At 38.1% G+C, this 13,638-nt stretch overlaps 1 protein-coding gene across 5 annotated transcripts in view; it reads right to left on the reverse strand.

The window, feature by feature from the left end:
- Nucleotides 1-10,455: 10,455 nt before the first annotated feature.
- strn3 (striatin 3) overlaps nucleotides 10,456-13,638 on the reverse strand; it is a 48,271-nt gene continuing 45,088 nt past the window's right edge. For all 5 annotated transcript variants that reach the window (XM_062968234.1, XM_062968235.1, XM_062968236.1 and 2 more), the window contains 3 exons: nucleotides 12,782-12,889; nucleotides 12,220-12,306; nucleotides 10,456-12,126 (listed from right to left, as the gene is read on the reverse strand). In XM_062968234.1, coding sequence (XP_062824304.1) covers nucleotides 11,957-12,126; nucleotides 12,220-12,306; nucleotides 12,782-12,889 — 365 coding nt within the window. In that variant the 3' untranslated portion in view covers nucleotides 10,456-11,956. The remainder of the gene's footprint in view (nucleotides 12,127-12,219; nucleotides 12,307-12,781; nucleotides 12,890-13,638) is intronic.

A 13,638-nucleotide genomic window follows, 5' to 3' on the forward strand; every position in this document is an offset into this window, starting at 1 on the left:
GCACTTCTTCCCTCTTTCCACTATGTATGCCCTTCAAAATCTGCTCCAAAAGGTTGAGTATTCTGATTTAAGGTTAAACATATAAACATGGGGAAAGTGCTGTAAAGGCTCCAGGAACAAAAGACTTTGTTTACATATGGCACCGCATAACCTTATGCCATTATAAATTGTAAAGGTACTGTAGAAGCATTTGTCGTGTCCTATCAGGTGCTACATAAATACACAGCATTTTTCCATTTTCAAAATGAAAGTTCTTTTCAAAAATCCACTTTCTATTCATCAGTTTTAGGGAAAAATGTGCCCCTAGTCATGATGGAAAGAAGGCACAGGCGCGTTGGGCAGGGACAAGAGAGAGGGCCTTCTCAGTGATTGCCGAACATATGTTGTGCTCCGCCCTCAGCCCCCTTCAGGCTGAGGAGGACGGAATATAAATGTTTTAAATAAATAAATAGTAAAGTGGACTTGGGGGGAAGGGGGTGGCTGAGAGAGAGAGATAAGAGTTGGGTGGGTTACCTAGAGGTCCAGTAAGCTTGGTGTTGTCATTTTTAAAGCATTCATTTTCAAAGATCCTGTGCTCATTGGGCAATGTATGTTAATTTTTAAAATATTTGTTATTTCATTGAATTTTAATACACACATCCCAGGTGCTAAACCTAAATTGGATGTAAGTGGATCAAATGAGTGGAGGCTGGATTGGGCCCTGAGCCTGACTGGGATGTTTGTTATTTGTTCAGTCGCTTCCAACTCTCCGTGACCTCATGGACCAGCCCATGCCAGAGCTCCCTCTTGGCCATCGCCACGCCCAGCTTCTTCAAGGTCAAGCCAGTCACTTCAAGGATACTGTCCATCCATCTTGCCATTGCTCTTACTGGGGTGGATAGGAGTATAAGGGGATTGCATCGATAGAGGGTGGATCGGGCCCTGAACGTCACTCAGTACTGCATTGATGTGATGTAGTCAGATCAGATGGCAGGAGAAAGGATGAAAGAGGTTCATCCTCTCTATAGATAAAATAAAATTCACCTGCAAGTCAATCAGTTTAGACCTGTGGTTCCCAATCTTTGTTCTTCCACGTGTTTTGGACTTCAACTTCCAGAAATCCCAACCAGTTTACCATCTGTTATGAATTGTGGAAGCTGAAGTCCAAAACCCTTGGAAGACCACTGGTTTCAGCAATGAATTTTCCAGCTCATGGGGGGGGAGGGGTTTAATCAGCCTAGAACATGAACTCTATGACATTGGACTCAAAAACTTTGAGTCTAAGAGTTATGCTTTCTATGAGTATGTGTATTTGTAACACATTGATTATATTCTTTTGGATTCTGCTTTAGGAATTCTTGCCTTTCCTATATAAGGATAATTTTGGTTTAGAGACTTGTATTTTGAATCATTTAGTATATTTTGAACCTTTACAATCCTTGTCTGAACATTGAATGTTCTATGACACTTAGCATATATATGAAAAACTGTCTTATAGTTTATATTATTGGATTATATTTCTGTTTGTAGTGGCCTCTTGCCTTTGTTTAATCAGCCTACTCATCCAATGGGAGTGCAATGTGTGGGGTAAGTCTGAAAGTAATTTTTTTTAAAAAAAATCTGTCAGTTGATAAGTTTATACATGCCAGGAAGAAGAAAAGGACACATCCGCTGTGGCTATGTGATCTAAAATAATCCTAACTCATGTACACATGGATATGCCAGAAATGCCCTTTTGTACAAACTGATCCTGGGGAGGGGGACTATTTGGTTTTCACAGCCAAGTTGCATTTGGTTTTACATGGGTGAGTGTGACCAAGCGGGTTCCAACAAGGAGACAGATAATACACACAGGAGCTGCAATGTATGGATTCAGTCTTGATCCTTCAAGTGTTTTTACATTTTTTGCTAAGAAGATGCTTCAAACATGAAGGGTAACAGCGCTTCAGTTTGTAATTTGCACAGGTATGTGTCCTGAATACTATATTTTGGAAATGTTGCACATTTTCTCGGAAAAAAAACCCAAGTTGACTTATAGAAAGAGGTTTAGCATAGGGCAAAGTGTGTATCATTACTCTTCAGCTACACTGACTTAGTAAATACAGAGAATTAAAGAGCTGGAAGAGACCACAAGGGGTGTTGATCAGTCCGTAATCTCTTGCTATGCAGAAATACAAAATTCAGGCTCTCTCAACACCCAGCCTCTCTTTAAAAATCTGAAAGGAAGAAATCATTTGTTTATTTATGACTGAAAAGGAATATTTAGGAAGACTATGCTGGTTACCCCTCTTCCTCCATTTAACATCACTGTCATCTGGAAGAGAAATTGGAAATAAGGCAGGGCAACAACAACAACATCATAATCATCATCATAATATAATATATTTGTATTCCATCCTATCTCCCCGAGGGGACTCAGGGCGGATTCTAGCATACACAAACACAAAGGCAAACATTCAATGCCTAGAAAAATGAAACGCAGGTAAAGGTGCGGCCTTCCTTTTCGGCTCTGAGGGTGATGCTCATCTCCATTTCTAAGCTGAAGAGCCTGTGTTGTCCGTAGACACCTCCAAGGTCATGTGGCTGGCATGACTGCATAGAGCGCCTTTTTCCTTCCCGCCAAAGCAGTACCTATTGATCTACTCACATTTTCATGTTTTCGAACTGCTAGGTTCAAACCGCCAACCTTTTGGTCAGCAAATTCAGCAGCTCAGCGGTTTAACCAGTTGCACCACCACGGCTCCTCTCAAGAAGAATAAGAATCAGCGCTGTGTGTTTTCTCAAATGGTGAAGTGCAAATGGTGGCATTTGATAAAGATATGACACTCTGAATTCCTGCAGTTCATGCTTCTGGATATTGCTTGGCTGGACTTGAGACTGAATCATATAGCAATTAACTCAAATGGTGACACTTGGACTAGTGCATCTTTTTAAAATAAGTTTTTTATTTATTGTAAACACAGGTAGAATAATGTAAATTTCAGTAACCATTTCATAGTACAAACAGAATGCTATTCACTTAATTTTCTTAACATTGCCGATTCCACATTTATTTCACACTTGTGTCTAACAATATTACTCCCCTCCCTCCCCACTATAACCCCACCCTCTGGGAACAGTGCTTTCCTTCGCAGAAATATTATTTTAATTGATCAGTCATGGAGAGAGTATAGTTCAGTTCTTTGTATTTTCCATTTCTTTTTACTTGATCTATCAATCTTCCCTATTTCAGATCCCACTTCTTTATTCAGCCTGATGTATGGTACATCTACATGGCAGAACTAACCCTCCTTTTTATTTCCTCTGCAAATATAAGAGTGTTTATAAAATTATATGTAGGTGACATTGCTGTCCCGCAAAACTATATTATAGAAAGATTTCCAACCAACGTATTGGAGAGAATGTGATAAATGAGGCACACTAATTTACAGGTGACTGGATTGTCCCAGATATTGTACAGAATGTATTTAAACCTATCAAAGGTATCATAAAAGAACAAAAAATGAAAAGAAGAAATTGTTTTTTCTGGATGAAAAATGCATTGTTACATAACGAATAGTAATTTCGCAACTTCTGTTTGTTGCACATAAGTAAATTATGTGAAATTGGAAATATGCAAACAATTGTAACAGTCATGCATGGTTCCAAGACATTTTGGACCTGTCACTGTATGACTATTAACATGAACATAGGGCATGTCAGAGGAACAAGTAGTGAGAATAAACTTGTTGGAAAATTGTTCCATTGCCTGACTATTTAAGCTATTGACTAAACAAGGACGGGCTTTGTACAATCCCATTATACCACAAGAATTTTTGGAAAGACTTACTGACAGTGTAATTATACCAAATCTTATGGCAAAATCTTTAATGATACTCCTGACCAGCCAGTACATTTATAACATCTACATGTCAATCATGTATATTATATGCCCACAATCTTCCATGCTTGATGTTGTTTTAAAATGTGTTTGCATTTTTAAAAGAGATGTCATCCTTCTCAAGGTATACTCAAAAGTATGGAGAGCAATGCCCGTGAAGTCCTAGATTGCTATACATGAGTACCTTGTTATTAAGGGTGCTCATCACCCTCCCCATATATTCTATACTAAAATGGTATAGAAAGAAATCAAAGTGTTTTTATCTGAGTTAACCCTCAGTATCTCAAAACCTTCAGTTTTTGTCAGTGCAAATTATAAACTGCTAAAGCAAAGGAATCGATGTCCAAAACTCTCTCATATTTGCAGAGGTAATAAAAAAGGTTAGTTCTGCCATGTAGATTTCTTTGGAGAACTACTTTTCTTGACCATACTATTTTAGGAATTCTGGAATAGTCCAGTATTTTCTAGCTAGAGAGTGAACCATCACATTTCACTGGAGAAAAGAAATGTGAAGGCCCTAAGAGGAAATATAACTCTCCCCTGTACTTATATTGGTACCAAAACATATGGTTCTGAGCCTCAGTATGCAGACTAGGAATATATAGCTTCAAATAAAACAAACCCATGGCTACAAATTAAGATGATGGATGGTGAGGAAATATTAGAATCATAAAATAATAGAGTTGGAAGAGACCACATGGACTATCTAACTCCATGACATAGCTAGTACCCTTGACAGATAGCTATCCAGCTTGTTAAAAAGCCTCCAAGGAAGGAGCTTCCACTACACTCTGAGGCAGAGAGTTCCACTGTATGTCAGAAAGTTCTTCCTAATATTCAGGTGGAATCTCCTTTCTGTAATTTCATAGAATCAGAGTCGGAAGAGACCTCGTGGGCCATCCAGTCCAACCCCCTGCCAAGTAGCAGGAAAATTGCATTCAAAGCACCCCTTACAGATGCCCATCCAGCCTCAGTTTAAAAGCCTCCAAAGAAGGCGCCTCTACCACATTCCGAGTCAGAGAGTTCCACTGGGACAGCTCTCACAGTGAGGAAGTTCTTCCTAACGTTCAGGTGGAATCTCCTTTCCTGAAGTTTGAAGCCATTGTTACGCATCCTAGTCTCCAAGGCAGCAGAAAACAAGCTTGCTCCCTCCTCCCTATGGCTTCTCCTCACATATTTATACGTGGTCATCATGTCTCCTCTCAACCTTCTTTTCTGCAGGCTAAACATACCCAGCTATTTAAGCCGCTCCTCATAGGGCTTGTTCTCCAGACCCTTGATCATTTTGTTTGCCCTTCTCTGGACACCTTCCAATTTGTCAATATCTCTCTTGAACTGTGGTGCCCAGAATTGGGCACAGGATTCCAGGTGAGATTTAACCAAAGCCGAATAGAAAGGCATAATTACTTCCCTTATGAATCTAGACCAGTGGTTCTCAACATGTGGGTCCCCAGGTGACCTACAACTCCCAGAAACTCCAGCCAGTTTACCAGTTAGGATTTCTGGGAGCTGAAGGCCAAAACATCTGGGAACCGAGAGGTTGAGAACCACTGATCTAGGCACTACTCCTTTCCATACATCCCAAAATCCCATTGTCTTTTTTAGCTGCTACATTGCACTGTTGGCTCATGTTCAACTTGTTGACCACAAAGTCAACACATGGACTGTTGTTGAGCCAGGCATCACCCATTTTGTATCTTTGCATTTCATTTTTTCTGCCTAAGTGTAGTATCTTACATTTGTCCTTATTAAAATTCATTTTGTTAGTTTTGGCCCAACTCTCTAATCTGTTAAGATGGTTTTGAATTCTGCTCATGTCTTCTGGAGTATTAGCTATCCCTCCTAATTTGGTGTCATCTGCACCAAACAATTCTAAACCGTTTCCTTAAATTGTACCACTGGTAAAATATTCTCTCTTGTTCAATGCCGGAGACAATATCAGGGAAGAGCACTTCAAGAGGTCAAAGTATTCCTAGTATTCATTTCAGCCTGCACATTTTTGTTTAGTACAAATATCCTGGGACTGGTAAGGAATGTCAAGATATATACAATGTCAATTATAATACATGATTTCATTAGCTTGTTGCCATGTTATGACAAGATATGTATGTAAGAAGCAGAGGGAACACACAGCAGCTCCTGTTCAGTTTTCTGATACTTTTTCAACCCAAAGAAAACTCACATAACATTCTATCACAGATTGAGTCTTTGCCCTGTAGATGAAAATGCCATTGCATATATTAATGACATTGTTGTTCAAAGTGAGGGTCCCTCCACTCTCACCTGCATTAAGTCCTCTTAGTGGGCAGATGGTCTGACAGCAAATCTGGTAATGTATACCATGGCCTGACACGAAGATCATATCTGATAACATCGAACAGGTCAATCAGTGGAGACAACTTCAACCAAGGAAGTCCAGCAAATGCGAGTAGCAGCAAAGGTGTTAATTCCGTTTTGCCTGCTGCAATATCCTTGACAAACATGGTAAGAAAAAAAAACACATTATTTTATCTAGCGGACATGAGCAGTGGAGCAGGCCTTTACTACTGTGAAAACCTAGCTCGGACAACTGCCCACACACAATGGAAATTATATGAAGATATTGCTTATATAGTCTTAAGAAATGGCTATGGCCTACTGCATGATTTTGATTTACTTCTTGAAAAAGTACTCTGATTTGCTGTAACTGTTTTGAAGATGCTTTCATTTGAGCTACCCAGTTCTGCTCTGCCTCGAGAGGTGGGAGACATTTTGAGGCCCCCCGTTTCCTGTGTTTGTGATCAGTCTTTGATGCTTTATGTAGAAATCTTCCAGGCTTTTGATCTTTCATTAGATACAGGTGCTTTCATATACCTTGCTGGTGTATTGTTGGAATTATGTTGTCAGTTCAAGGGTTTTATTTTGCTTTGGGGGAGTGGTGAATGACCCAGCTACAGGGTTAAGTGACTATTTTGTTTGAAGACCAGTCTGATACCATCAACATGTTTAAAAAACACAGGTCTATAAATTTCACTACAAAACGGAAATCTTAAGAAAAGTGGAGGCTGTTGTGAGAAAACAAGAAAAAAATCACCCAAGATGTATTTTGAAAAAAAACTTAATGATATGTAATAGTAACAGAATGTTGAATTATGAAAGGCTTACCTGACCTGGTTATTTCTATTTCATATGTAGATGTTTGGTGAAACTAAGCATTCTTCTTTTAGTGGAATAGGAACCTTATTCTTTGCATGTTATTTCTACCTCTGGAAACAAAGTTTCTGTCAAAGAAGCTACTTTGCTGAGGTATGCCTGTACCACCTGGATACATTATTTAGGTAATTCCCTAAACAGCTTACATATTCCTGTTGTTAAGACCAATTCATCTATTGCTTAAAAGGCATGACCTTGCTTTAAATCCATCCATAACAGGAAAAAAAACGTCTCCATGCTTGTGTGTGTGTATGTTCAGTAGTCTTCGATTCTTCATGACCTCATGGACCAGTCCACAACAGAGCTCCCTGTCGGCCGTCACCACCCCCAGTTCCTTCAAGGTCAAGCCAGTCACTTCAAGGATACCATTCATCCATCTTGCCCTTGGTCGGCCCCTCTTCCTTTTTCCTTCCATTTTCCCCAGCATCATGATCTTTTCCAAGCTTTCCTGTCTTCTCATGATGTGGCCAAAATACTTCATCTTTGCCTCCAATATCCTTCCCTCCAGTGAGCAGCCAGGCATTATTTCTTGGAGGATGGACTGGTTGGATCTTCTTGCGGTCCAAGGCACTCAGGATTTTCCTCCAACACCAAAGTTCAAAAGCATCTACCTTCCTCAGCCTTCCTTATGGTCCAGCTCTCACATCCATAGGTTACTATGGGGAATACCATTGCTTTAACTATGTGGACCTTCGTTGCCAGTGTGATGTCTCTGCTTTTCACTATTTATCGAGGTTGGCCATTGCTCTGCTCCCAAGAAGTAAACATCTTCTGATTTCCTGGCTGCAGTCTGCGTCTGCATTCCATGCTTAGTGCACAGCAATATAGGCTTCAGCAGCAAACAAAGGAACTCTACCTGTATCTTCTGCATCTGGGCTCTTCATCTTATAATGTTGTAGAGTCAGTAAGAGTGATATATTTTGAGGGGAAGAATATTGTGAAGAACGTTCCAACTTTATCCCTTTAGTTCCATTTTTACCCCACTCTATTTGAGGGACATCTAGTTTTTTTAAAAAAAAACACATGAATTTAAAACAAGTCCAAAGAGTAGGGAATGGTGGGAAATAGGCAATTAAACCAAGTGTTGGTTTTGACCCTTAAAGCAAGGTCCAGGTTACCTACAGGATCACCTTCTTCTGCACAATCCACCCTTTAGGACACTTAAATCCTCTAGGGGGCCACTATTCCAGCCTGCCAGAACCTGACTTGCGACCATCACCAGAGGACCTTTTCATTAGCCGCCCCAGAACTGTGGAATGACCTACCGGAAGAGCTTTGACAGCTAAATGAACTGTCGGAATTTAAAACACAACTGAAATCCTATCTCTTCCAGCAGGTCTGCCCAGTCAGCTTTAACTATGACTTTTAAATCACATTGTATGTTTATGTTTTAACTTTTGTCTCAGGCATTGTGTATGTTTTAATATTTGCTTTTATGGTTGCATTATAACGATGTTTTAATATGTGATTTTACAGATGTCTTTGACTAGGTTGTGCTCCACCTCGAGTCAAAAGAAGAGGTGGGCAATAAATAAACAGTATTATTGTTGTTATTTTTACTATAGACAGCATAAATGACCCTTACAGGTGAAACATCATGGTGAAAGAATTCAAAAAATCCTGCACTTTGTCCACCTATTTTAGGTGACATGTCACACTGTATAGGAAATCTGTTGCCTTCAAGCATTTTATTTTTAGAGTTATCACCACAGTTTAATCCTCTTCTCCATCAGTTTTTATCCACTGGTGGACAGAATGAAACTTATAGTTAAGGAAATGGTACCCCCCCCCCCCCCCAATACTTTTAACATTATTTGTCAGGATGCAATGATGAGGTTATTTTACTGCACACATTTTTCATCAGGGTTTTATCCAATGGTTCCTCTGCTATTTGTGGAAGAATTTTGACCTAGCAGATGTCTTTACTAACAAGTGATAAGGGGTTTTTCATGATTTCACCAATTCTCCCTTTCTTCTCCACACTTTTAACAAAGTTCTGGAACATCTCCATGGAGCAGACTGTTGGTGATGAGAGGGAAACAAGGAGAGAACTGGTAGAAATCACCTCTTATATTTAATGAAATGCTCAAGGATATGTTTACATTCAACCTATTAAGCTTTACCCATTTACTCAGGTACCTTCAGGAGAAAGGATACAACGGTTGAAAAAGCTAGAAATAAACAAGACCTTTAAAAAACAAACATTTATCCACTTTAGTACAATTTAAAAGAAAAACGAAGTTTATATTTGGCAATGTTTATTAAAGAGTCACATTTCAATTAAGCATTAGAATGCAGCAGTCTGAAAAAGCTGCCAAAACAATGTTTGTATTAAGAAAAGGTTATTATGAAATTATTTCCAGTAAAATTTAAAAAACACTCTTGCCTTTTTGTTACTTAATGCCTTTAACAGGGACAAACTCAAGAATCAGCAAAAGCTTCTTTAAAAAAAAAAACCCTACACACTCACACACTTTCTTAAAAGCCTCACGGTGATCTCAGTAGTCAAGTGTGGCATATTTCCTTTTATTTACAATATGCATCACATTGTAAGCAATGCTGCTTTTAAAAACAGTTACGCAATATATGGTTACATTACTCTGTCGTGGATACATTACTACCTTTTGGATTTTCTCCCCATTTGTTCTGAGATACATTCCCTTTGCTCATCCAAATTTAAAACATAGTAACAATTGCCACTCTTTATAAGAACATCTTCCAAGATCCAGTTATGCACTCAATTAGTCACTATGCTAGGATTTCAAGAAACATTTCATTCTTAGTTTGTACTGAAATTTCTCCTGAAATAATTGGGACATTTGTAGAAATGACTCATAGGATAAAAATGCTGAATCACAAAATAAACAATATGCATGAATTCCATAAACTCTGTGCAAAAATCAATTAGAGGCCATCATTTTCTATCAATTACAAAGCCTTACACTGCAAAGTACAACTTCATCCACTTTTTAGTGTAAAGACATCATGATTTCCGTTTTCTTATGACTAAACAACCCAATAGCATTTAAGGCTGCAATCCTATACATACTTACCTGACAGTAGGCTTCATTGAAAACAACCAGGCTTACTTCTGATGTATAAGATTATGCTATCAAACTGAATCTGAAACCACTGGATAATTAACCACAAACTGCCTTGCCAATGTTTCCTGAGATAGATAGATATGCCATCAATTACAAAGGAGGGAAATGTGGCATTTTCTTGAAACAAGTTCTTATAACAAAGTGGTCCTGTCAAATATTTATGAAATCACAGCAATGCAGTTTATTTTAAATGTGTCATATTGTTTTTACCAATTTAAATCTTCATTTTCTAATTGCGTTATCTGTGAAGAAAATGACACTTTTAAAACTTTGCAACACAAAATATAACCAACAGTATCATACAGGTACACCATTTAGTATTTATTATATGCATTTTATATACATTTTTAAACAGCTGTACTTTTGCTATGTTGTACAATCTTAAAAATTTGCTGATTCATAGTTTGTAAAACAGAAAACTTACAAAACTCATCAAAACTCGCAAACTGATCAGAAAGTTTTTGTGGAAGACTAGAAAAAATACTTTATTGTCTTAATCATGCAGTTACACAAACGAAATCTTTTAGTTACACCATAAATTGAAGCACATCTGAAAAAAAAAACCCAAATCAAAGCGCAGGGAAAAACCGTTCCAAACACAGTCAATTTCTGATTCTTGATTCAACTACTTTCTCATTCTATTTGAACCGCAAAGAAAAACATTTTCACTCCAAAAGTCCTGAAATTACTTTCTGGAACCAAGTTTACTCCTGAAAACAAGTATGTCTTGTAACTTTAAAAACTATTCCTTTGTCCCATTTTTAGTCTATTTTAGACTGTTCAAAGAGTGCCATAATAGATATACAAGGGCCCCTTAACACGCTACATAAAAAGAATATAAAGTCCAACAAAAAGTGAAATAAATAATAGGCTATTAGCCAGATGGGTAATCCTTGATAAATAATCTCGTAAATACAGTAAGATGTACAAAATATCACATAGTGATAGGATGCCAAGATTAATTTTAAATGTTCATTGGAAAAGCTGGGGGTGCTTAGTTCCTTTGTGTTTCTTTTTTTGCACTTCTCTACAGTCCTTTGGGGAGCCAGTAATTCAAATGTGATGAATTATCATCCTGATGAAAGGACTAAGCTGAGCTTTGTTAGGCAACAAAAGGAACTGTGTGGATTACAGGGCAGCGAGATCTCTGTGGTTTAGGGTACTATAATGCAGAAAAAAACGATCATCCATACAATCTTGAAGCACTGCTGTGACAGGCTAAATATATAAAAGACATATAAAAACTAGAATTTTATCCAAATATTTTGTGCAACTAATGCTAAATATTTTTAAGTTAATTCCTTTTTCTTTCAAAGCAAAATAAAAGCTTAAAACGGGAATCTGTGGCATTTAAATGATAGACAGAAGATACTAAGAGATGCAAAGAAAGCTACTCTTGGAGCTCACTTCCCCTTTCCCCCCCCCCAACAAGAGCACCACATTCCTAACCCTAAGGCAGCACACAGAGTCCAAAATAAAAAGTCTTTAATAAGATCTGACTCCACGTTTGTTGAAAGACACATCTAAAGAACAGACAAACGCTCAGTTCATATCCAGTCAAGGCTACAAATACTGGTTTGCTTTCCCCCCAAAAGATACAGTAATTACAGTTAAATGAATCAGCCCAATGTTTCTCACGAGATCGTGATTTGACCAATTTACACCTGCCCCACACACAGTCCCTGCAGAGGCTGGTCACATGTAGTGTCGCATCAATAACCTTTTCCATAATGGCAGTGACACATTCCCACTCCGTGCCCAGGCAAACCTGCTATACAGAGCACAGGTCTGCTTTCTCATGTCACACAAATACTTTGGCAAGGGCATCGGCCCCTGCACTGGCAATATATGCTTTTGATGGATGAAAAGCTACATCATAAATTGATTCGTCCAACTTTTTCCTATGGGCTGTGATTTCTTGCACACATGTTTTGCTGTCCAAATTCCATAATCTAATAGAACAGTCATGACCTGAATGAAGGGGGAAACAGAATTAGACTTTCAGTCTTAACAGAAGTGTACTATAACAAAATCTGAAAGCAATACAAGTGATTGTTAACTTACTTCCAGACATCAAGTAGATTCCATTAGGATCCACAGCTAAACTTGTGACAGCATCCAAGTGAGCGACCATAGAATGGATCATTTTACCTAATGGCAAATGAAGAAAATGTATCAACAATGCATACTTTTGCAGATGAGATTCAAAGCAATAGGTGACAGACACGCCATAAAAACCAAAGGAATCTCTCGTTGGGTCACACTAAGTAACATCTACTTTCATTTTCAACATGTTTCCATAAAGCTCACAAGCAGGACTAATAAAAATTTTTGCTTTGTCCATCATAAGTATTATAAAGAGCTAGTTCATTAAATGGTTTTTAGGTTGTCTTTTCAGTTTTCCACTTCCTTTCGGATGCCTTGTTGAGATACCTACCAAGTGGACAGACCAGGCCAGGAGGTCTAAACATAACATCTGATAAACACAAGTACCAAAAACAAAAACTATGCCAATAACCCCTTGAAAACAATTCCCAGACTAGCCACAGAGGATGAAATATGACAGTGTCATACGGGAAATGAAGGAAAACAGGGGGACTAAGAAAACACATTTTCATTTTCTTACCCGTTTTATTGTCAAAAAACTTGATGTGTCTATCTTCATGAGCTGTTATAGTTACAGGGAGTGTTGGATGACTCACTACCCTGTTAATGTGATTGTTTACCTGTAAACCTGAAAATAAAATAGGGACAATAATCAGCTACGGAAGGCAACTTTTCCAACTGATAACAAAATTGAAACATACATTCTTAATCCTGGAAACAGTGAAGAATGACTGAAAGACTACCAAACTAGCTAGCATAAGATGAAATTTTTTTATTAGAGTTACATACAAAGGCTGAACTGACTTTCAACCAAACTGGCTCATTTCAAAGATATTTGACAAATGAAGCTCACTGCTATGAGAATGAGATATTTCATGGCGAGTTCTTATCCTTTCCTTCCTTTGTGCATATGGGAAAGAGTCAGAAATCTTCCAATTGTAGCTTTAGGGGAGAATACTTAATTTGAAAAGAAATGGAAACTTTCAATTTCCTTCCTTCATGCACAAAAGAGAAGGATGACCAATAAGCCCAGGAACAGACCATGATTTACCATTACATTTTCAGTCATTATTATTACTTCAACACTGAGCTTCAAATAAATAATATCTTCAAATGATTCCTTTGGCTGATTTTTTAGGGTTCTAATATTGCAGGGTTCACAGAATATTTTAGCAATGAGTTTTGTGGTTTGAGCCAATGAAAAACATATGGCCAAGGAAAGCAAAGTATTGTAATATTTAGTAACATAAATCAACGTATTAAAAACAGAAGTCCTCCAGAAGACAAATGCTGCATCTCCTTTCTTTAAGGAAATTGGGAAAGAGTACAATGCTGGATTTTTGCTGGCAGAACAGAGGAATTCAAGCAGGGGGCCAT

The sequence above is a fragment of the Anolis carolinensis genome, chromosome 1 (assembly GCF_035594765.1).
Source record: "Anolis carolinensis isolate JA03-04 chromosome 1, rAnoCar3.1.pri, whole genome shotgun sequence".
Classification (NCBI taxonomy): Eukaryota; Metazoa; Chordata; class Lepidosauria; order Squamata; family Dactyloidae; genus Anolis; species Anolis carolinensis.